The 23826-nt window shown below is 34.1% G+C and overlaps 4 protein-coding genes across 8 annotated transcripts; 2 read left to right on the top strand and 2 right to left on the bottom strand.

Moving 5' to 3' along the window:
- The first annotated feature begins 2840 nt into the window (after positions 1–2840).
- LOC106422579 (ABSCISIC ACID-INSENSITIVE 5-like protein 5) lies at positions 2841–5230 on the top strand. 5 transcript variants are annotated; one of them, XR_007325133.1, is made up of 6 exons: positions 3045–3184; positions 3279–4258; positions 4434–4492; positions 4709–4780; positions 4881–4910; positions 5007–5230. XR_007325133.1 is itself a non-coding variant. In XM_013863361.3 (5 exons), the coding sequence occupies exons 2-5, from the start codon at positions 3305–3307 to the stop codon at positions 5076–5078; spliced, it is 1128 nt and encodes a 375-aa protein (XP_013718815.2). In that variant the 5' UTR covers positions 2841–3015; positions 3279–3304; the 3' UTR covers positions 5079–5230. The 5 variants fall into 5 exon arrangements, 2 of the variants coding, with proteins under 2 accessions (XP_013718815.2, XP_048616895.1); XR_007325134.1 differs by having other exon boundaries at positions 4434–4594; positions 5007–5090; XM_013863361.3 differs by lacking the exons at positions 3045–3184; positions 4434–4492 and adding an exon at positions 2841–3015.
- A 1065-nt stretch (positions 5231–6295) lies between these two features.
- LOC106422578 (THO complex subunit 5A) lies at positions 6296–8138 on the bottom strand. The gene is made up of 5 exons (XM_013863359.3): positions 7842–8138; positions 7497–7769; positions 7085–7421; positions 6741–7009; positions 6296–6667 (listed from the first exon to the last, which is right to left on the bottom strand). Exons 1-5 carry the CDS (start codon positions 8031–8033, stop codon positions 6443–6445), a joined length of 1296 nt encoding a protein of 431 aa, XP_013718813.2. The 5' UTR covers positions 8034–8138; the 3' UTR covers positions 6296–6442.
- Positions 8139–9982: 1844 nt separating this feature from the next.
- On the top strand, positions 9983–11572 carry LOC111207218. The gene is made up of 4 exons (XM_048760937.1): positions 9983–10470; positions 10546–10703; positions 10772–10892; positions 10996–11572. The coding sequence occupies exons 2-4, from the start codon at positions 10657–10659 to the stop codon at positions 11305–11307; spliced, it is 480 nt and encodes a 159-aa protein (XP_048616894.1). The 5' UTR covers positions 9983–10470; positions 10546–10656; the 3' UTR covers positions 11308–11572.
- A 4133-nt stretch (positions 11573–15705) lies between these two features.
- LOC111206766 (mitogen-activated protein kinase kinase kinase 20) lies at positions 15706–22215 on the bottom strand. Its single transcript, XM_048760936.1, has one exon. The coding sequence runs from the start codon at positions 16923–16925 to the stop codon at positions 15831–15833; it is 1095 nt and encodes a 364-aa protein (XP_048616893.1). The 5' UTR covers positions 16926–22215; the 3' UTR covers positions 15706–15830.
- Positions 22216–23826: the final 1611 nt, after the last annotated feature.

Here is a 23826-nt window from a genome sequence, read left to right as displayed (position 1 = left end):
TTGGAAATTTTTTTCATTAAATATTTAGTGTAGAGTTTTTTATCCAAAACAAACTTAGTTGATGAATTTTAACGTTAAAAATCGTTACTTCTTTACGTGGTTACCAATTTGAGGCTTTAGTAATAATGTTCAAAAAAAATTGTGGCTTTAGTTTTTCTTTTTCTAAAGCTACGCTCAATATTGTAAAGTCAAAAGACTCAAAAGTTTCACAACAACATTTTTAAAGTTCACGACCACAGCAATTATACCAGTAAAGACAACCTATATATTATATTGTTTTCATAACAACACTATATATCGTGGAAACCCCTTTAGTTTAACTAAAAGTTAAACCAGAGCAATTGTTTAACTAAAAGTTCATTAATGCTTTTACACTAGAAGTTCTGAGGTTCAAATTCTAGAAAACGCAAATTATACATATTATGGAGAAAATAAGGTTACAAAAAATCTTCAGTATGGTGCATGGCGTATCATCGAACATAGATCTCATAAGACGGCTCGGAGTGATGCAGTCAAATGTGTATTCTCATATGGTGGTAGAATTGCCGGTTGTAGAATTATCTATGTAATATTTCTCAACGTTGTATTAGCATAATTAATCAGATGTTTAAAAAAACAACACTATATATTCTAGTTTTATTTGGTATATTAATATATAGAAAACTTTAATCGAAAATATAAAAAAAGTCTACCCAAATTTCTGAATAAAAATGTTAAAACCCCCTACCTGGGAGATACCGGATCCATGACCGTATATGCAACGCAAAAGAAATACATTAGAATAAATTAAATACATAATAAAGCCAGAACATAATAAACAAGGCTAAATTTGCGAAATATCTAAGTTTGAGAAGATAATTAAGTGTATGTCACTGATTTTGACATAATTAGACAACTAACAATTGTGTTTCTTTTGATCTGATTTTAATCCTTTTCTTATACAAGTAACAAATGAAATGGAAGAAAATGAGATGACGTAAACAAAGAAAAATATGGCTAGTATTATAGCAAATAATATATGGCCAGGAGTGAAGACAAAAGAGACATCTACGTTACATATTTATTGACCACATATGTATGCACTGAGTGTTATATTCCACATCACACGAAGTAATATAGAAGAACTAAAAACCACATCCATAATCTTTAAAGACTAAACACTATCCCAACTCCTAAATACTGATTCATAAATCCTAATCCAAATATAAACTATAATTAGGTGACTGAATGGCAGTAAAATAAATAGAAAAAAATATAAAACTTTTCAATAAATAATGCATTCCATATTAACCCAATACACAACTTTTAAATACTAAACGCTAACCAAACTTTAAAATACTAAACCCAAATATAAACTTTAATTATCAACCCTAAACCCAAGTATCAAAATATGAAAATAGTATAATATTAAACTATATTGAAGCCTAACTTTTGAATAGTATATGGTTCTAACCCAAAACACAAATTCTAAATCCTAATTACAGACCTAAATTTTGAATTCTAAACCCTAAACTGCTATCACTAAACCCAAACCTCAACTTCTATTTTTCAAATACTAAACCCTAAATCCTAATTACTAAACCCTAAACCCAAATATATACCCTAAAACCCAATTAGAATGGAACAAAATACATAGTATAGTATATATTGGTGAACAAAATAGAACACTCTTTATTAATCGTCAAATGGATCGATAATGATAGGGTCACTAAACTCAAACCTCAACAGTACCTTCCAAATACTAAACCCTAAATCTTAATCATTAAACCCTAAATCCAAGTGTAACCCCTAAACCCAAATAGAATAGAACAAAATACATAGTATAGTACATATTGGTGAACAAAATAATATTTTTTTTATTAATCGTCAAATGGAATGATACATGATAAATAAATATAGTAACAGACTATTTCACATTAATAACATGAATATAACATTCATAATACATAGTGTTTTACATTTCTATTCCATATGCATATAATAAAATAGAACACAATGTTACAAAAACTGTTCATCTTCTCCGATCAATTCTAGGACATTCACAACGACAAAGATATGTGTAACTGGCGATATCCGTGGGAATAGTACATGTAACCGCCTAGTAAACCGAAGAGATTAGAGCGATTGAAGAAAGAGTTGACGAACCTCGCGGCGGCGCCGTTTACGTTGTCGGCGACTCCATAGATTTCAGATGCGCAAAGCTTCCCGTCAGTAGCCAAGCGAGCCGTTGCAGATGGGCATCTCCTAGGTAAAGCTACCCAAAAAATGATTTTGGTGGTCACACAGTGGAGCAAAAATGGGGAAGAAGTCACTCACGTTCTACAAGGTATGTGATTCTCCAAAAGCCACGATGTATGTGTGTTAGGTAAGTATTATTAATTTAGATTTTTTTTTGTTTAGAAATTTTACCGGTTGTGCAAGAGGACATATTAGTATTATTATATAAAAAATGCATGGTATATTGATGTATGTATTTATTTTAGATATCAAATGAATTATAATTTGTTTGATGGTTAGAGCATGCGCAACGGTGAGACTCATTGGAGTCCTTAACGACAAGGACATTTTGGATTAATCCCGGATATTTTGGATTTAAAAAAAAATAAAAAAAAGATGACCTGGGCCGCCACGTAGTCGTGGGGATCCGCAAATAGTGCAAGGATTCAATAAGAAAGAGCTCTTATTTAAAAATTTTAAAGATTGAATCTTTAGCTTTTGGTGGAATCTACTGATTATTTAATTATTTTTTTTCTAAGGACTCTCGCTTAAGGATTTCCAGTGCGGATGCACTTATACATCCTAGTTATCCGATAAACAATGCGTAAAAGTGATTGTGCTATTATTTAATTTACCAATGTTGAGTATATATTCATATGGTTAGGAGACAGAGAGACACTTGGCCGAGCAGACAAAGAACCTATTCACACGAACAACGCATCAAACAGTTTTATTTTTTCATTAGTTTTTGAGCAACGAACGACGACGAAGTACACGGATTAATCGAAAAGGTTACAGGTAATACATACTCTCTCTACTTGTGGATAAGTACCACCAAAGCTGGAGGGTTCTCTTAATTATTTCCATTTATGTCCACATTAAATTTTGGATAAATTACTAATTTAGCCTATAATTTTGAATCTGATGCTATCAGCTTTTATCAAAATCTCCTGGAATCTCTGTTACAGTATTTATTGTTCTAAGTTTTGAATTGGATTTTTGCAAATTTTCTAGATCTTCTCTGTGTTTCTGATCTGATTCTATGAAATGCATGATTTTAGTGACAAGTAGTGGAAGCAGAAGTAACATGAATTTCAAGAACAACAACAACAACATGGGGAATGAGCCACCAGGAGACGGTAGTGGAGGAGCGGCGTTGACCAGACAAGGTTCGATATACTCGTTGACATTCGACGAGTTTCAGAGCAGTTTAGGTAAAGATTTTGGGTCAATGAACATGGACGAGCTGTTAAAGAACATATGGACTGCTGAAGAGACACAAGCCATGGCTGTTGCTGCTTCAACTAGCGGTGTTATTCCACTTGCTGGAGGAGGCCAAGAGGGGCTGCCGTTGCAGAGGCAAGGCTCGTTGACACTCCCCCGAACCCTTAGCACGAAAACGGTTGATCAGGTGTGGAAAGATCTCTCTAAAGATGGAGGAGGTGGAACAAACTTGACTCAGAGTCAGAGGCAGCAGACATTAGGTGAGGTAACTCTAGAGGAGTTCCTGGTACGTGCTGGCGTTGTGAGAGAGGAAGCTCAGATTGCTGCCAAAGATGCTAACACGGGTTTCTCTGTCCAGGCTTCTCCTCAAGTTGTTCCCGGTTTGATGGGGAACCTTGGTGCCGAGACTGTGAATCATATGCAGGTTCAAGGTTCTAGTTTGCCTCTGAATGTAAATGGAGCTAGATCTACATACCAGCAACACCAGCCAATCATGCCCAAGCAGCCTGGTTTTGGGTATGGAACACACGTTGGTCCTGGGATAAGAGGTGGTCTTATGGGACTTGGAGATCAGTCTCTAAATATGGGATTAGTCCAAGGCGTTGTTGGTGCTGCTGTGTCTCCTGTGACGCCAGTGTCAGCAGATGGGATAGGGAAGAATAATGGTGATTCTTCATCGCTGTCTCCGTCTCCGTACATGTTTAATGGTGGGGTGAGGGGTAGAAAGAGTGGTACTGTAGAGAAAGTTGTTGAGAGGAGGCAAAGGAGAATGATAAAGAACCGAGAATCAGCCGCAAGGTCACGTGCCAGGAAACAGGTAAAAAACATTTGATCTCTACATCTTTTTAGTCTAATACAGTGTAGTAAACAGAATCATTGGGACTTGAAAGAAAACCATTAATAAGTACTTGTGTTTCTTGATGCTGAATGAGTCCTGGAGACGCAAATATGAACCTTCTGGTTTTGGTGTATATACATGTTGTAATCCGCAGATGTTCTCGGCAGACCAGACAATGTAGTGGAATGTAATTTGCTATGCTAACGTCTCAAGGTGACTCGGGGGTTGTATTTGAGAGTTCAAGTTCATCAATATTCAAGAAGTTGTAGTGACTCCATTTTTTTGTTATTTTTTCTTTCTTTTCTTTTTGGGAAGGTAAAGCGTGATTGGTCTTACTAAAGCATTCAAACTGTGACCGTACTGTTGAGTTCTACACCAGGGAGTCGAAATGTTGTGAATGGCACTCAGTAGTGCTTGTTTGCTTTGTAGGCTTATACCGTGGAACTTGAAGCTGAAGTTGCAAAGTTAAAGGAAGAGAATGAAGAGTTACAAAGAAAGCAGGTAACCACAGACTATATCTTACTTACCATCACATCTCTTCATATGCTACATTCATTTCTTCTAGTTTCTCATATTAACTAAACCCTTGTGTGTTCTACAGGCAAAGATTATGGAGATGCAAAAGAATCAGGTAATAATTATTAAGCTCATAGTTTTGTTTGACATCAAGAATCATAACTGAACTTACAAACTCGGCTGTTTCCAATGCTGTGTATATTCACAACAGGAGATGGAGATGATGAATATTCAAGGAGGTGCAAAGAAAAGGCTGAGGAGGACAGAGTCAGGACCTTGGTGAATCATACTTAGTTTCTGTAGATAAATATTCCCCACATGTGTTTAGTTTGAAGACCAAAGAGAGAGAGAGTTTCATGGTTTATTTTGTAAGCTCTTTTCATATGTGTTCTCTTATACATACACAAAGTTATCATAATCCCTTTACTTTAATTAGACCAAGACGTTTCAGTCTTTCTCTTCATTACAACGTCAAAATGTAGTTCTTATTTTCAGAGATACTAATTTAGTTTTACATAAACTCTAAGAAACTAAAGTTTTGGCAATTTCTTGTCAGAAGTCTTAGACGTTATAAAATGTTTTCTTGTGTTATTATGTGAGGAGGCAACTCTTCATATACAAAGACACACAGTGCTTAACTTAACGTATACATAGCAGATGTACAAATACGGTCTTACAGGCAGAGGTCTTCACCGTTCATGAGCATCTTGTCCCTCGACCGTCCTTCATCCCCTCGGTCATGACTTGGTTCTTAGCCGAGGCGCACCCCGTCTAGGCCATACCTCTTCACATGTTATGTCTCGCTTCAACCATCCCATTTCCGTCCAATCACAAGCTTCATCACTTGGTCTGCCGAAGGAAGAGGCATACGGGGAATTAATCATGTGCAACCATGGTTTGACTTTGAACCAACCTTAACCATGTAAGTGTCCATAAACAGAGGAGAGGTGACAAAGATTTTGAGGGAGGGATGTCCTACTGGTTTGGTACAAGAGAAATGGCCCGAGTTTGAAGTTTATTTCAAGTTGAGCTTTGAGTTTTTATGATAAGAGGGAAAGGAATATTTTGGTTTTATTTTGCAAAGTAACACTTGATGTAACAAGATTTTTTTTTTTTTTGAATTACATTTAACATTCAATTCAAAAAAAAAAAAGTGTCCATAACCAGTCATAAAAGATTTTCAAAATCGTGTTTTCTTACGATCAACCAATCATCAAACCAACCTTTATTTCCGAATGTTGATTATATAGCAGTTTCTCTTACGAACATCACATCACTTTATTTGACAATCTATAGTTTCATGTTCTAGTAGCAAAATTCAATAATGTTAGTGGTCTCAAAAAGTGATTCTATTGTGCAATGCTCTAGTTGCACCAGATATATCAGGAGAGAGTAGCGAGGATTTGATCCAATTCTTTGACTAGAATTTTAGGAGATAAGGATTACTAGTTATCGCCTTTAAGTTGTGGGAATCTTGATCACAGACCAAACACCTACATCTCTGCTAATATGCTACATTCATACTGTTTGATTGTTCTTGTTGTGGCATTACAATCTAACAATGTGTGGAGAGCTACAAATACCATGAAAGTCTTCAAATACAGATAATAAAAAACATTAATAAAACATACAAGAATCACATAAGAGTTAGCTTAGCCTTTTTTTCTGAGACCGTAGTCTTCTCAGAACAGTCTGCACACTGTAGTGATCAGATACAGAAGCTGTATCACTGTTTTGAGTATCCTTGCCAGTTACAAACGGTGACATTTCAGGTAAAACCTCGATCCCCGCCAAATGCTGTGCCCACTTATATGGCCTCGATGTTCGGCTCTCATCAAATGCATGATCATCACCAAGAATGAGCTTGGTTGACTAAGCCAACAAAAGAAGGTGGTTTCAAGAGAATAGTCGGTATAAAATTAGATGTGAGCGCATATATATGTACCTGGTGAGGAGGCTCAAGTCCAGCATCGTCTGGAAACAAGTCGCAGAGGATATCTTCCTGAGACTCTTCAATGCCGACACATACAAGATTCAACTTCAACAAGTACTCAAACGTGAGCATAACAAGCTTATGCGACTTCGGATCTGGAGTCTCATCATCATAAATGTGAAGGACAAGTTTAAGAGGATGGACTCGATAGAGTCCTGCCTCATCAGAAGTCTCTTTCTTGGGTCGCTTCCTTTGCCTTTTCCCATCATCACCAGAGCTCTCTATAATAATAAAAAAACACATAATAAACACTCCACTCACTTCCTACATAAAACAAAAGTCTCACAGTTCCTAACCTTGGTTCTGTTCCGCTTGCTGGCGAGCATAACTCTGAGCATCCTTAAGACACCCGGATACCTCGATGTCTATGTTATCTTCAAAAGCTTCCTTGTGTGCCATGAACTTTGAATACATGACGTAAAGCGGCGGAGGAAGAAGCTCAGCTAGATCATGATACTTGAGCTTCTTCGGACTCGGCAAACTCAACTGGCTCTGTACTGGCAAAGATGCTTTCTTAAGAGACTTGAGATGCAACGGGAGACTAGACAGAAACTTGCTACGCTCGGAGTTAGCTTCCAGCAAACACTTCCTACGTTGTTCCAACTCAGCTCGAAGCTTGCATACCTCTTTCCTCTGAAACACAAAAAGCTTAAAAACATTTAATCAAAGTTGAAGACGAATCTTTGAGATGATGGATTATGTGTTAACCTGATGGAGCTCAAAGTTGAGCCTTTTAAGCATCAAATCATGATCATGGCAAGTGTCGTTCTGAGGTTTGATTGCTTCGGGAGCGTCTCTGAACAAGTCTTGTTCGGATATGAGATCGATGTCGGGATACTTGGATTTGAACTCTCTGGAAGATCTGGTGGCTTTCAAGTAATGGCTCTTCTCGTACGTGAGATTGTGGAGCTCCAATGCTGTGAAATCCATTGGAGACTCTCTTCTCACTCTCTCTTCTTCCATCAGAATCGCACGATTCGCCTACCAAATTTGCAAATAATGAGATGTAATGGGAGAAAAATTAAATAAATAAAAAAAGGTTACGAACCGAACCTGGCGGAGGTTGATGAAGTTGAGAAACATCTGAGTGACGAGTTCGCGGTTCTCAGATTTGGGGTCTCCCTGTTTCTTGATGGACAGCATCCTCGAGATGATTTCTTCGATGGAGGATCTGCTTTCTCGGAGTAGCTCAAGCGGCGACCTCTCCGGAGCCATCGTCGTGTCTTTCGTCATCTCCCATTGCATACTTCCGTCGGAGATGGTTTAAAACAGCGGTTCCTCACATTTATTTGTCCAGCCCTTCAAGATTTTCTATTTTCTCGATTCAGGCCGTAATTTGGACCAATCTCTTTGCTAAATTTGAGCTTCCTAAACCTGCCACATGGACAAAAATATTCACAACCAATCAATATGCCATGTCATCCCGGACTGGGCTTGAAATTGAAATTTTTTTTGTCACCTTCGCGTCCTGTTAGACCCATCTCGCAGCCCAATCCACAGCTCTTGATACGGCGCGGGTTATATCTTCGTCTTCTCTGAAATCTCAAAATCACTAACCCTAATCGTCGTCTCGATCTCTTTGTCGATTCTCTTCCTCTCCCAAACTCATCCCGATCTCTTTGTCGATTCTCTTCCTTTCCTCCAACTCATCCCGCATAACGTCCCCGATGAGAATGTTGGTACTTCAATGTGCTCTCATAAATCCTCCATTGAAGATCCCTACGGCCCCTCAACACCCCCCCTCCGGCTCGATGATATCTAGATCCCTATTTATACCTTTATCCCTCTTACCTCAGACCTCTTACATGAGATCGTCAAATCCATACCCTTATCATGGCAAAAAAGACTGCGATCCTTACCAGCGAAGCTTCTTCTCCTCTCCTCTTCCGACATGTTACACCAGGACCAGGAGATTCCACCTTGCAGTTCAGGCTTATCCATTTCTGAGATGCTCACAAGAATGTGAAAGGAGGACCATCCATCATTCTTGGGATTGAGCTGCTTATGATCGATGCGGAGGTTTGTGTTCCTGTCTCATTGTGCATGTGTTGTTAACTTCTGAAATACACTAACGGATAATTAGATTAGCGTATCTTGAAAAAAATAACTAGATTGGTTGGTTTGAAATTATATTAGCGTATCTCTGATTGGTCTTCCTGTCTCATTATTCATGTATCTATTATATTAGCGTGTCTTGATCAGACCTATTTAAACTGTACTTGATTTATTGGGTTGAGATGAAATTAGATTAGCATATCTTGAAAAAAAAAACTCTGATTGATTGGTTTGAAATTATATTAGCGTATCTATTTAAACTATTATATCATTGTTGTTTTGTTGATTTGCTAATCACTGCATCCATCTCTAGAAAAAAACTTGATTGATTGGTTTGAAATTATATTGATATCATTACAGGTTTGTTGTTTTGCTAATCACAGCATATCTGTTAAGCTTTTGCATTGTTTACTTGAGAGTGCTTTGATAGCTTTTATATTGTTTACTTGAGCGTGCTGTGATAGCGTAATACCAGAACTAGAAATTGTATTGTTTGCCTTGAACGTTAGAATTTGTAAACACTCTACTTTTAGATATTCGACTTAATCGATATTGTCTCTCTGTTCTGTAGGGTACTGTGGCTCAGGGGTTCATCGGTCAGAACCGTCGCAACCAATATGAAAAAGAGCTCCGGCGTGGGAGGATATACACACTGACAAACTTCTATGCTTCCAACAGCAAGGTGATGTACCATATTGCTGATCAGAGGCTGGTGATTTGCATCTCACACGCCTCGAAGCTGTCGAAGTTTGATGACAACATTGAAGGCATTTTGACAGAACGCTTCAGAATCCATTCCTTTTCAGATTTTAAAGCCAACTGAGATCTCAAAAGAGATCTTCACGGTAAGGTTTAGGTAATTTCTTATCATGTTTGACTGTGTCCACGCTGACTATTCGTGTGGTTGTGTGTTGTAGATGTTGTTGGCCACCTTAAGCTGGTAGAAGGCCAGACTCTCCATCAGCGTCCGGTGTTGTGCACCAAGGATGACTCGACTTCTCGGAAAGTTATGGTTCATCTGCAACTTAAAGAGTAAGCTGTTATAGTTTTCTATTATATGATCCTTATTTAAGCATCTACTTTTTTAAACATATACTCTATGATCCTTATTTAACCATTTACTCTTTTTTAACCCGCAGTGGTACAGTGATTAACGTCTATCTATGGGACGAGGCTGCTGAAAATTTCCGCATGAAGTTTGACGCATGTGCAGTGACTCCGACGGTTCTATTGGTCACAACGGTCAATCCTAAAAGACTCTGAGGTAATCTCTCTCTGACTCCATATAAGACATCCTAATCACTCACATTTAGTTACATAAACCTACCACTAATTGCTTCTGTTATTGGCAGGGAAATTATGCCTAAGTTCAATGTCCTCATCAAGAGTGTTTTTGGACGAAGAGGTTGATCCCACCAAGGAATACTTGACCTGGTTAGTATTTTAGATTTCTAAATTTAAAATTTTCTATATTTAACAACCTTGATGATCGCCTGATTTTAAATTTTTTAAAAGGTTGAGCACGAACCCTTCTGCAACTTCTTCGGTCAACCCTGTTGAGGTGGTTAAATCTGAGACGCTCACAATAAGTGAGATTGCTGACTTCATCAAGCGTCAGCCTGCTAAGGTAATCCCATTTGGTTATTACAATGAAACACTTTTCTGAGTTTAGTTGCTGACAAATTTTGGCATGTGATTTCAGATTGCCTACGTTGACTGCATTGCCACCATTGATGATGTCAAGCTTGGCACTGAGTGGTATTACATCGCTTGCAAGGACTGCCAGACAAAGTTAAACCGTGGGCCGACAACAATGCTTTGTCCAAAATGCGGCAATGAAAATGCTACTGCAGTAGCCAAGTAAGATTCTCCATTCAAACATGTTTTCATTCTACAATGTGTATACTAATTACTTGCCTTTGAAACAGCTACCGCGTAGAAATGTCTGTCTATGATAATGAGGAGCAGTGCACTTTCATCATTCTCGGAGATGCTGGTAAAGATCTCACTGGCAGAAAAGCAACAGAGTTGATCGACACTTATGTTGAGGTACGTGTTATTCTGTTGAAAATTGATAATCGTGATAAGACTTGACACGTATTTTATTGAATTTTCAAAGCTACCAATTTGATAAATGATTCTGTTATAATAGGAAAATGGTGGAGATGGGGCTGAGCTTGAGATTCCACTGCCACAATATTTTATCGACGCAATAGGACAGACAAAGAAATTCAGGATCAAGGTGGCTCACTACAACTTCACATCTACCCGTCTATCCTTGACAGATACCAAAATTGTCTCATCAGCAGTTTTGCCACCAAAGAATCCTCCACTCAAAACGCCACCAGGAAGTGAAGTGGAAATGTCAGAGTTAGCTGAGAGCAGTGGGGTGGTACTTCAGCCAGTGACGACAAGAAGAAAGCAAAGCGTGCCAAGCTTAGTGGCTAGATCACATGCAGTATAGTCACTCCATCAGTGGCTGGTACAGACTGCTCAGTCATAATGCTTCTCCAATAACAGTCTTCTTATCTCTCTTTAATCAGTTTGCTTTCTTCTTCTTGCAAAGACAGTTTATTATTTGAAAAATCTTATGGTTTTGTTTTCTTATTAAAGTTGTTTGGTTTTCATTTGGTTATGAAACTATGATAATTTATGCCTACATGTTCATTGTCACTACTATACTCATGCATTTATGAAGGACATCAAACGGGCCATGCGTTTAGTTTATGTAATTATCCAAGTGATTAATTTGTCCTATTGGTTGGAGTCAGTGATGGAGAAAAACCAAATTTCACAATTCATGTTTGCTATGTATATGAATCTGATCATTGTATATGTAGTGGAACATGAAAAAAAAAATGGCAAATAGACTACGTACTTAAGAATTCACAATGTTATAAATCCAATGCATGCATGGATTTGTTAAGTCCAGCTGTTAATGGCAAAAGATATTCATGCCAAAAATTGAAGAAAATATATTCAACCATTAATACAAATAACAAGAGATATGGAATCAAAACAATACGTATTCCAAAAGAGATTTGGTCTCTGACTCGAAGCTCAACACGGCATATTCATTACCGCACTGCAGTCTCCACCGATTCTCCTTCTACCTTCCCAGAGAGGTCTTCGACGCCTGAATAGGAAACTGGCTGACGTCTCATCACGTAAGCAATAGTATACCATCAAATGGCTTTGCCAATTAGCTTCACTAGGTTTTTGTGGTGGATCTGACCATGGTCAAACCAACCTCCAAACACCACATGCTTGCATCAATATCATCCCTTTATTTATCACAGTTTGGTTCATCATATCTTACTTATTTCTCTTTTGTGTGTTTGTTTAAGGAACTGCTGTCCCTCAACACTATGGTGAAACAAACCTCCGAAGATCCTCTGCATCTAGGAGGTATTTTGAATTTACAAGTTATTTTTTTATCAAAGATTAATTATTTACATCTTATTTAAATAAAGTGAATTTCCATTGTGGTGAGCTATCAATTTCCGTAAGAGAAAAAAGTTTATGACTGTGCCTTTTTAAATTGACGTATGAATCGGTAATGTAAATTTTATAAGTTTAGACTTACTTTATATTTTAAAACTAAAAATTTAAACTGATTTTTTAATGAAAATTCACATATATTACAACAAGGAAAGTGACAATGACAAATTAATTTTCAAAAATCCCAAAAAAACCATAAAAACCCTATACAACCGAAATTTTAACTCTACCTTATTATCAATCTTGAATCAAAAACAATTTTACTATTCAAATATTAATTTAATACTTTAATCCAAAACTATAATTAAAAAAAATATACAAGTTGTAAATGCACTCCATTGTTTCATCATTAAAGGTGTTTGCAACTGTCTAAAATGCAAATTTATTTTTTTTCTTTTACAAAAATTGCTGCCCTTTCTTTGAAAATTCTTAAAACCGGAAAAGACTTCTTTTTGGATTTTATGATTCTTTTTCTAATTCTTTAAAAATATGTTTAAAAAAAGAAGGCTTTGTTTTGTTAGAACCAAAGGTAGGTCAATTTCCAGACCCCGAACTGTTAAAAAACAAAAATCATTTTTATCTCCTTTTGTTTTTTTTAGCCGAGTCTTCTGAGATGATTGAAATTTATATTTATGCCAAGGTTAAAGATAAAACAGAAATAGGATTTTTATCTGTAATTATTGCCAAAACCTATATTTCGTTTTAATATATTTTTCATTAGTCACATCTTATTGAATTTTATTTGTTTATAATATGTTTTAAAACATACCAAAATAAAGGAAAATATTTTTAATAAATAAGGAAATTATTAACTTACTTAACAATTAAAAACAAAAAAAAATGAAACTGATATATTTTAATCAAAATTCACATAACAAGAAAATTGACAAAGACAAATTATTTTCGGTGATTTAAGCCGGTTACCCAGTTTGTAAACAAGGAAATGGAAGAGGGTACTTTCTTTGTTCCAATTTAATATAACTGTAACATATTTTGATGACAGTTTCTTCAGGCTTAACTAAAACTAAATTAAAATTTAATTGCAGCGTAAATTTCTGATAGATAAAATAACCAATTTTGGGAAATCTGTTTTCCAGAAAAGGAATCCAAAGATTTGAAGAAGATTTGTTATTGTTTACTTATTAATATTTATACCTTGAATAAAATAAAATAAAGATATGATGCTAATATTATAAATCCATTTCATATAAAAGTTGCTATATTTGAAATCACATGTCCCATTGCAACAGCTACATAAAATAAATAGAACAATGCTATATATATTTTGATGTAAATTTAGTTTAATTACTTAATTTAATAAATATATTTTGCTACAAAAACTAAAACTCAACTTCTGTCTTTCAAACTTTTCTAAGCAATTTAAATATATAGAGAATAAATTAAAAGATATAATCGCACGGACAACGGATCTAGTGTTTTTAAAAACCGGACCGTCTAAAGAACTTTAAATTTTTCAGGGGTCATGCATGGGTCATCATCGTGTTTGGCCGGTTTGATCTGAGTTTGATTAAATTAAACTGAATTTAATAATGTTTTATAAATAAGATGTATATTCTTACAAAGATAGATCATATCATATAAAAAGTTTCAATAACCATAATGTTTAAAAAACTTTAAAATACCAAATTGAAAATGTAATAAAAATGATGAAATTATTTAATAGTTTAAATCTAAATCAATATAAAAAGCACGTTTAAAATCACTCTAGACCGCCATCATTTAAACAAAAGAAGCTTAAACCACAAGCAAGAAAAAGACTGATAGTTACTAAGTTTTCGTTTGCTCTCGTGAAATAAGAAAGAAAAATAAGTTACATGTTTTGTTTCTTTTATAAATTGAGACAAATTTCATATATGTTAGTGTTTTAATTATTAAAGTCTTTAACACAAGTGATCATAAAATAATATTTAAAAACAATACCATAAAGTGGAGATTTAGGTTTGTAAATTTTAAAACTTGTGAGTTGCAGAAACGTCGAAAGAAAAAAAAAGGCCGAGTTTTTCTTCATCTAACGACTATCTGGGAACCAGAACAGAACAATCAATGTAGTACATGTCCCTATGAAACAATCTTGCTATCTTAACTAATGATGTGACAATACATTTTCCGTACGAAGAATAAAAAATCGAGAACTCCGTGAATCTGTTCTTCAGCTTCATCTGTTCTTTCAGCTCAGTTGAAAAGTTAGGTCATGCTCAGGATCTTGAATCACTGAGACTAGGTCCTTACAATTGGTGCCAAAAGTCTGACACGTCGATAGCGGTAACATACATTCCATTGCCCATAAGAGAGCATCTAGCTCCGAGTGAAGAGGTGAGCTTCTTCTATGTTGGTTTCTTACTCCCAATAACTGAGTGTCTTCTCTAGAGTTTATCAATGTCCAACCATAACCACTAAAGAATGAGCCATGTATCCATGATCCATTATCATACATTTCTCAGAGATTTTGTTTGTTCATGTGATGTATTTCCGCGGTTCTTCCTGTTTACAATCAGCTTCAAACCAAACATGACATTCTGACTCAGCATGTCAGAGATTTTCCAATGGGTCCATGTCTATTCCTCTGAATAAAGAAGAGACGAGTTATGGTGATACTTTATTAATCTTTTACAAACCATATTTTACTTTAAAGAAGAAAACTATTTATTTTGTTAACAAAATTTTGGTTTACATATCAACCGGAGTTTAGTCGGTTCCCAGGTTTTAAACGGTTTAATATGTATTTTTGTCATGTTCAACTATAGTTGGGTTTTGGTATTAACCCAACCCAATTGGTGTCCGGTTCGCGGTTTAACAAGGTGCGACCACCGGTCTGGTCCGTGTTTAAAACACTGAGTTAGACCATTATGATCTATTGTGTAAACTTGTGATATGTTCGAGTTAGAGCATCTTCAATAAAATGTTCAATAGAATTAATACTCGATAAATTAATAATGTTAAATAAAACTTAGGAATGTTATTAAACGATTATTCAATAAAATGTCTTTCAAATAATCTGCTATCACACTCATTCATTCTCTTAGAACCGACTGAACTCAGGTAAAACACAAATGCACTTTATCTATATCATCAAAACACAAGTAGGACATACATGGATACTTAAGCAAACTTTCTAGCCACGAGATTGTGACACATTTATGAAACATAAACTTGTCGTTGGCTAAAGTGTTAATGTTAACAAATCAGCTTTTATAAGCTTTTCTAGTGTATTATTCCATTTTAATTTCAGCATAATTCTGCTACAAATTTGAGTTTTATTCTAATTTTTTTTTCCTAAAGAAATAATGAGTAAAAATAGAAAATAAATTCAAAATAAACCATGGGTAAATTTCATGGCGTTTATAGATATGGTTTGCTCCATGTTGATAGGAGTCATTCGTTACAGAGGGTACATCAATAAAATCTCACTAGTCTATATACTAATCACATACTAAATCTCAATCGATAGAAACTACAGTCAACATACTAATCACTTATTAAACGTTTAGTGAACACTGAACAGAAACTAAATTGAAGTTGGTGGGTGTCTCGATCTTCAAAACTCAAGACTTTGTCCAGAGTTCTCTTAAACTGTGGGGCCATCCTCAAGTTCAGAGGCTTCTTATCTGAAACATCTGTCCTTAATTTCTTCTTGGAACATGTTCGTCTGATTCTCAATTTGAACAACCTCAACAGAAACGAGTTTCTCTTCCTATCCTCTGTTTTCTTCTCCTCTTCTTCAAGTTCTGGACGAGTCAAAAAGGGATGAAACATCAAATCATATGCGCTTCCTCTCTCCTCAGGTTTCCTTGACAAGCAAGTTTCGATAAAGTCCTTTGCATCGGAAGGCAAACTCGCTGGGATCTCTGGAGCTTCACCACAACGGAGACGAGAAGCGATATCACTGAGTTTAACGCCTTCCCATGGAACCACGCCCGTGTACATCTCTAGAACCAAACATCCCACCGACCATAAGTCTAGGGTTTTGTTGGCGACGCCGTCACGGACAGACTCCGGCGGCATGTAAATCGGAGTACCCGCCCACGGAGAATCCTTCGCCCAGTAATGAGGAACTTGTCCGACTTCCAGAGAGTTTCCAAAATCAGAAAGCTTAACCTCGTACTGTGATGAATCTTCTGTCGGAGAAGGAAACACAAGAATATTGTCGGACTTTATGTCGCAGTGGACATAACCGTGTCCGTGAATGGAGACCAAACCTTCAAGAATCATGCGCGTGAAATCTTTGATCAATGGTTCGGGCAACTTTCTGTCGGGGTAATTGTTCAAGAAAGCGTTTAAACTACCTTCAGAAGCGTACTCGAGAAGCAATTTGTGGACTCTGTTTCCGTAGCTGCTGACACCTTCTTGCAGAAAATCTCCGAAGCATGTAATGATCCTCGGATACCCTCTGAGTTCTCGCAAAATCTGAAGCTCTCTGTTGAGGTTGTCGGAGTCTTCGTCGTAGGAGTTCTTTACGGCCGCGAGAAACGAAGAGCCGTCGTGGTTAGTGTAACGGACGAGATGAACATAGCCACAAGATCCTTCCCCAAGAAATTTGATGAACTCTTCGTTTGATTGCATTGTTTACTTTTAGGGTTTCTAAATTGAATTGCTTGGAAAAAAAAGAAAGTTACTACAGTGGAGAACAGCAGAAATAAAATTGATGGGAGATGGTAAAAAGGAAATTGTAGCGAACGATATGAGATTATCAGATTTTATAGAGTTAGGTTGATGCGTCAGAAAGGAAATTTGAGAGACTCAAAAAAGGAAATAGCCAGGTTAAAAAAAAAAGGAAATTTGAAGTTCCGAGCGAAGAATCAAAAAAGGAAATCAACTTCTTTGAAAAAATATTTTGATATTGGTAACGTTAAAATTCGAGCATCAGATAGATATTGGCTAATAAGTTAATTAAGATAATAACCAAAGCTAAATTTAATATATAAAATAACAAAAACCTTACTTTTACTACATAATACTATTTTACTCTCTTAAATTATTCTATACAGATATATAAGTTAGAGAAATTAGGACGCATACCAAAACATTATAACCTATTTAGCAAAATACCAATCGCAACTATTTGAAGACTGTACACATTCGTATATGACCATGCTATTCCTATGCTTAATTAAATCATTTTTTTCCTTACGAATGCCTAAATATTATAGCTAGATTCGATAAGATCTTAGATCCATGTGATTATATTTTCCAAAATCTTTGTTTGTCAGAAAATAAATAGTTTTTCTCCTAATCTTCTTCAAGATTTTGAAATGTGAAATTATTATAGCACTCTTTCTCTTTCATCTATGAAACCTTTCAACTATCTCTCTTCCAAGAACAAATCCCAATTTCACTGAAAAAACCCTACAAAATACCATCACCACAATTATAAGGATTGAAAACTTCATATATCTTTTTTTCTTTCAAGATCTCTCATATTTTTTAAATATACTTCCTCTAAGAACAAATCCCTGTCAACCCGACGAAACCACATAAATTCCCTTCAACCACCATCATAAAGATGGAGGACAAGAAATCTGAACCACCGCCATGCCTCATCCTAGAAAGGATTTTTGCGGGAGGAGAAGAACCAATTAAGGTCAGGGTAACACCATACCACAAACCATGTACCATCAGAAAAATTCTCAAGGCCTTTGACACCGGCGAAATTAATCATATTCACAGTTATAACTAAATTCAAAACGGAAGTTAATCTTGACCAAAACACAACACATAGTGGGTTATTTATTTGTAATTAAGGACAATAATTATTGTATATGCAGTGTTTTGATAATTAAATTTATTACCATCTCACAAAATTGTTAACCGTAAAATTTATTTATTGGATAGTCAGAAAAATTATTGTACCATAACAATGAATTTTGGATTATTGAAAATAAGGTTTTTCATTACCATTAACAAGCTATTAAACAAGTTACACATCTAACTACAAAATTAAAAGGCAATCTTATAAGTTACACATCTAACTACAAAATTAACAAGCAATATTATATCATAGACTGTAGGGGTGTAGGGGTTTCACTACATGGTTAAAACTATAGAGTGTAGGGGTATGATCATTTATAGCAAATCTTGTTATTAACATGTTTCTTAATTCTGTTAGCCATCCAAAAAATATGGTAACTATCCATAAGGAAAATTGGACATATGATAATAGACATATATTTTTACTCTATTTATCAGGTCTTATGCTTAATGAAATTGTCTATACGATTTAGTGTATTGTATTATAGTGTCAAGGGTTAGGTGTTGCTATTGGATTTAAGTCTTATGATATTGATTTAGAGTTTGGATTTTACGGTTTAGTATATTTTGTTTTGGGTTAGAGTTTAGGGTTTATGATCTGGTTAAAGTTTATAGTTTACGATTATGGGTTTAATGATTAGGATTTATGATTTGGTAAAGGTTTTTTTTTTTTTGATCAAGATTTGGTAAAGGTTTAGGGTTTGAATTTTAAGTTTAATGTTATGACTTTGAGGCATAAATTATTTTAGATAGCTAACCAACAATTTTATTAGACGATAAATTATTTTTGCCATACAATTTTAATGTTAGCAAACATGATTTTCTGATAATTTACACTCAATTTATAGACGCCTACAATTTCGAAAACAATAGAAAGCATTCACACAATTTTTATGTAGAGGAGGTAAAGTCAGTGAACAAGTGGATGAGGTTTACTCTGCACCAGTCACTGTTTACCCTCATTTACCGAGGCAACTTTAACAAATCTAAACTCAAATCTTTTGAAGATTTCATCATATCTAAAAAAATCACGCCAGCTATATTTGAGAAAACGAAGCGTCTATGACTCATAGAAAGAGCAAGAGTGTCAATTTACTGCATGCCACATCACGCGCGATTCTTAAGAGTTACTGTTTTTGGTATATGCCTTATATTCCACTTTTCCTTTGTTTTTAACCAAATTAGCTCTATAAGTTATTTATTTAGCTTTACTAAAAACATTTTACTCTTCTTATTCTTGAATTTTATCTTTACAAAGGAAAGGTCTAAAGAAAAATCCTAGAGAAGAATAAAAAAGTAAATCACCGTTATTAAAAAAATATTTGATCTTGGTAATGTAAAAATTTGAGCATCAGATATTGGTTAATAAGTTAAGTAGGATAATAACCAAAGTTAAAAACTGATATATAAATTCCCAAATATAATATCATTTGTCTGTTAAAATATTATTTTATTCTATACAGATATATTAGTTGTATATTCAGTTTTATTAAAAATATTTTACTCTTTTTCATCTTGAAATTTATATTAAAAAGTTCATTTACAAAGGAAAAGCCGAAAGAAATGTCCCGAGAAAAGAATAGAAAATAATTTAATTTTATTAAAAAAACACTAGGCAAAATCTTCGCTACGCTGCAAATATTTTTAATACATATTAGTTTACTAGGTGGACAATCCGCCCGCATCTGCAAGCATTAATATGATTCATATATTGTATGTATCTAATCTATTAAAAAACCCCTATTCGAAAACTCGGTCTCGGCGGCCGTATCGGCGGTGGATAGGCGCTCGGCGGATGAGAGCCGCAACGATTTTGATATAATCGGCTTAAAAATCAGAAAATTCGAAAACCTCACCTTTTGTTCATTAGAGTTCGAGAAATCGAATTTATTTGATAGATCTATCAGTTTTGAGTTTAAATACCAAGAAAAACGAAAGAAAAAGATGAGAATTTGACAAAAAAAATATTTGGCCGCCATTGAAATTGAGTTGCAGATCGTGTGCCTAAAGAAGAGGATGATTAGAAAATGTCCATATTACCCTTATTAAGGTTAATGCCGAAAAAACCTAAAATCTCCACTGTTGGGGATTTGAACCCGTCACCTACAACTCAAACTAAGCGTCTAAGCCACTGAACCAACTCAACATCTCTTGTACTCATATACCATATATAATATCTATCCGATAACTAATATAAACACCCTAAAACTAAGCTCTGATTAATCCCCCTATAATCCCCGCATAATTGATTCGGCGCTAGGTTCCATCTGGCTGCACGTACAGCGCCTAGCGCAATCCCAAACAGGAATTAAAACAGAAGTATAAATAAGAAATACCTCTAAAACTTACAAGTTATTTACAGTACAATGCTAGTAAAGTATTAAATAATCCTAACTTTAGGCAATTTATGTCTTTTTCTATTTTATTAAATCATTTCCTAAATCTTTTTTACTCTCTTAAAAAAATTTGGTGACATTAACTAAGGAAAATCAGTTTACTATTGCTTCCATACAAAAATAGTTTCCAAAAATATAACAATTAGATGCCTATTATTACGGAAGTATTAATGAATATCTTTTAAAAATAAAGGTTATTTGTTACTGTTACATATTATACTAATAATATAGTGATATTCAAGTATATTTATGACCACATTCAAATACTTTTGAGACATAACATAATTAAAACAAAGAAATAGCTGATTTACGTAAGCAACTCCGCACATACGAAAATAAAATGTATATTTTTATATACAAAATATGATCAATGTTGAAGAATATAAAATCTACAACACCAAATTTAACTAATATATATATATATCAATTCTATTATACATTAAAAATTTGATCTATAAGAAAATAATAAAAATGTACATGTGCCGAAGCGTGATTCATATTCTAACATGTTGAAAATCAAAATAAAATTACTCAATATAAACTATAAAAAAATTGTTTAAAAATGACATATTAATTAATTATTTCATGCAGTAAATTTTTAAAATATAGACTACTATTTGTACAATATAAATATTATTTAAAAGGTCAAAATTATTTTATTAAGTGTATAAGTAGAAAATAATTCTTTCACACTAATTCCGTCTTTCTTTTTATCTCTCTCTATCTCATTCATTTAGGTTATGTCTCTCTATCTCTCTCTCACTCGATCTCACTAATTAAACATAATAGATAAATTAGATTTTGTGAGAATTAAAAAGACATACAAATGCAATACTTAACAAAAGGAAATTGCACAAAAACAAACTATTTTTATTTTTATTTCGTTTTCAATTTAACTTATTGATCCAATTGGTGACTATGTTGAAAGGAAAAAATTATGTTAATTTTTTTGTTATTCAAAATTTTTACCAGTTAGACTGAATTTTTGGTCAAATTATTGATAGGTAGGTTCCACTCTTTTCCTAAATATTCCTCATGAATGAATGAATTTATAAAAGAAAGTTTTCGTCTACAATTCTGATGATGAAAAATATGAATAAAGTTTCCTATTATTTTATTATTTCAGTTCCTCAAAAAAAAATTATTTTTTATTTAATTTATTTTTTTCATCCATATGGCGGTCACCAATCAAACCCACCCCAATAAATCCTTAAGATTAAGAATATTATTGAACCCATTAAATTAGGGATTTCAATAAGACTTATTCTTGGGTCAGTGTTTTTAAAACCGGACCGGAAGCTGACCCGGAAATATTTTGGGACACGGTTCAATATGGTTCGATCGAATCAAATCTGGTTCAATAATATGGTTTAATATTTTTTTTAGTATGTAAATATAAAACTAATATTAGTAAACATGATGCATAGTTAAAATATAAATCAATTTTTAACATAAAATATTATAAATATAAATTAGTTTTTTGTTTATATGGATGATTTATAGATTTTTGATAGTTTTAGTGGTTTTTATTGGTTTAATAACTTTGAAATATAATCCGGCTATGTGGCCGGTTCATGGTCGAACCAATTACTAGACCAACCCGGCTTATAACCGGTTCATGGTCGAACCCGGTCCAACCATCGGGTCGGTCCGGTTTTAAAAACACTGTCTTGGGTTCACCCCCTAGGGTGAACCTCTAGGTTCACCAACCAATAAGATTATGTTATTTCATATTCGATATCTTTTAAAAAAGGAAACAAGATATTGTCAAGTTATATTATGTTTTTAAAATAAAAAAGTAAAAAATAAATAAATAAAAATAGTAGTAGTTACAGAAAAAATATTTTTAAAAAATATTTTTAAAGTCGTTAGAAAAACACCAAATCCTAAACCCTAAATCCTAAACCCTTGGGTAAACCTTAAACCCTTGGATAAATCCTAAATTCTAAATAAAAACACTAAACACTAAAACACTCAAGGGTTTAGGGTTTAGTATTTTAGTATTTAGTGTTTTTGATATAGAATTTATTATTTATCCAAGGGTTTAAGGTTTAGGATTTAATGTTTAGTGTTTTGCTGACGACGTTAAAAATATAATTTTTTTTTTAAAAAATTTCTGTAACTACTACTACTTTTATTTATTTATTTTTACGTTTTTGTTTTAAAAACATAATATAACTTGATAATATTTTATTTCATTTTTTAAAAAATACCGAATATGAAATAACACAATCCTATTAGTCGGTAGGTTCACCGTATTAGATTATAGGGTCATACGGAATAATCTTTATTTAAATAAACTCATCTAAAGGTGAACTACAGTTAAATAGAATTCAAAATGATTAAAACATACATGATTTGTCCTTGGAATTCATTATCTTTATATTCAAACGTATATGTTTTAGACATGCATATATAGTTTGGACATGTGCCAACATACAATTTAAAACCAACAAAATATTGTTTTGTACATGACATTGCATCTTATACAGAATATTAAAACAATTACAATGTATAACTATCTTAACAAAAATACAAAACAATGCAAACAACTATTATTATAGTTTAATATTAGAGATATGGTAGTATGAAATTCGTAACCGAACAATATTATTGAAATTTCGTCATGACTTGTATCCATATATATTATTAGGGTTCAGTGTAAGGGATATGGCTGTGGGTCAAATATTAATGCTTTAGTTCTACAACAGAATTCCGTTGAAGTGTGTAAGCACAAGAAAACTTATGCAACATGCCATGATCTTTAACCAATTCAAAGAATGCTAGTTCTGGTGCATTGTCACTATGGATTGTCTTAACAACAATATGATATTGCGTTTGAATATGTTTGAGAAAAGCAGGAAAAATAGAACCAACATCATTTTTATTTCTCAACATATAAATCTAAGTAACCCTTGTACATCATCAATAATCGTAAGAAAATACTTTATCCATCTACAGACTAGATGGAGAAAGGTCCCCAAATATCTAGATGGACCAAATCAAATGGGTGACTCAGACAAACGATTGTGAGAAAAAGATGGAATGTTATTTTGCTTAGCTAATGGACATATAGAGAGTGATCTATACTAGACTTAGACAAGGAAATACCAGAGGAAGATGCTTTAACCTGTTAAGGGTTGGATGGCATAAACGTTGATGCCATAAGTTCCCATCAATCAATGATCTACAGAAGTTTGTATGAAGCGAGTTGATGATCGGCTCAAGAATGTATAGATTTTGCAAATATGTCTTTTACCAATCATCAAGTCCCGAGTATAGCCATGAATAAAAAAAGTACGAGAGAAAAATGAGCTGAA

The sequence above is a fragment of the Brassica napus genome, chromosome C6 (assembly GCF_020379485.1).
Source record: "Brassica napus cultivar Da-Ae chromosome C6, Da-Ae, whole genome shotgun sequence".
Taxonomy (NCBI): Eukaryota; Viridiplantae; Streptophyta; class Magnoliopsida; order Brassicales; family Brassicaceae; genus Brassica; species Brassica napus.
The sequence above is the reverse complement of the archived record's forward strand: the minus strand, read 5'-3'. Positions and strand labels throughout refer to the sequence as shown.

Coding starts and splice junctions, on each gene's coding strand:
- LOC111206766 (XM_048760936.1), bottom strand. CDS start 16,925: ATGCAATCAAACGAAGAGTTCATCAAATTTCTTGGGGAAGGATCTTGT.
- LOC111207218 (XM_048760937.1), top strand. CDS start 10,657: ATGCTTTGTCCAAAATGCGGCAATGAAAATGCTACTGCAGTAGCCAA. Junction 10,704..10,771: donor AATGCTACTGCAGTAGCCAA/GTAAGATTCTCC, acceptor CCTTTGAAACAG/CTACCGCGTAGAAATGTCTG. Junction 10,893..10,995: donor TGATCGACACTTATGTTGAG/GTACGTGTTATT, acceptor CTGTTATAATAG/GAAAATGGTGGAGATGGGGC.
- LOC106422579 (XM_048760938.1), top strand. CDS start 3,142: ATGCTATCAGCTTTTATCAAAATCTCCTGGAATCTCTGTTACA. Junction 4,781..4,880: donor AAGAGTTACAAAGAAAGCAG/GTAACCACAGAC, acceptor TGTGTTCTACAG/GCAAAGATTATGGAGATGCA. Junction 4,911..5,006: donor TGGAGATGCAAAAGAATCAG/GTAATAATTATT, acceptor TATTCACAACAG/GAGATGGAGATGATGAATAT.
- LOC106422578 (XM_013863359.3), bottom strand. CDS start 8,033: ATGCAATGGGAGATGACGAAAGACACGACGATGGCTCCGGAGAGGTCG. Junction 7,770..7,841: donor ACTTCATCAACCTCCGCCAG/GTTCGGTTCGTA, acceptor CAAATTTGGTAG/GCGAATCGTGCGATTCTGAT. Junction 7,010..7,084: donor GCAAGCGGAACAGAACCAAG/GTTAGGAACTGT, acceptor TTATTATTATAG/AGAGCTCTGGTGATGATGGG.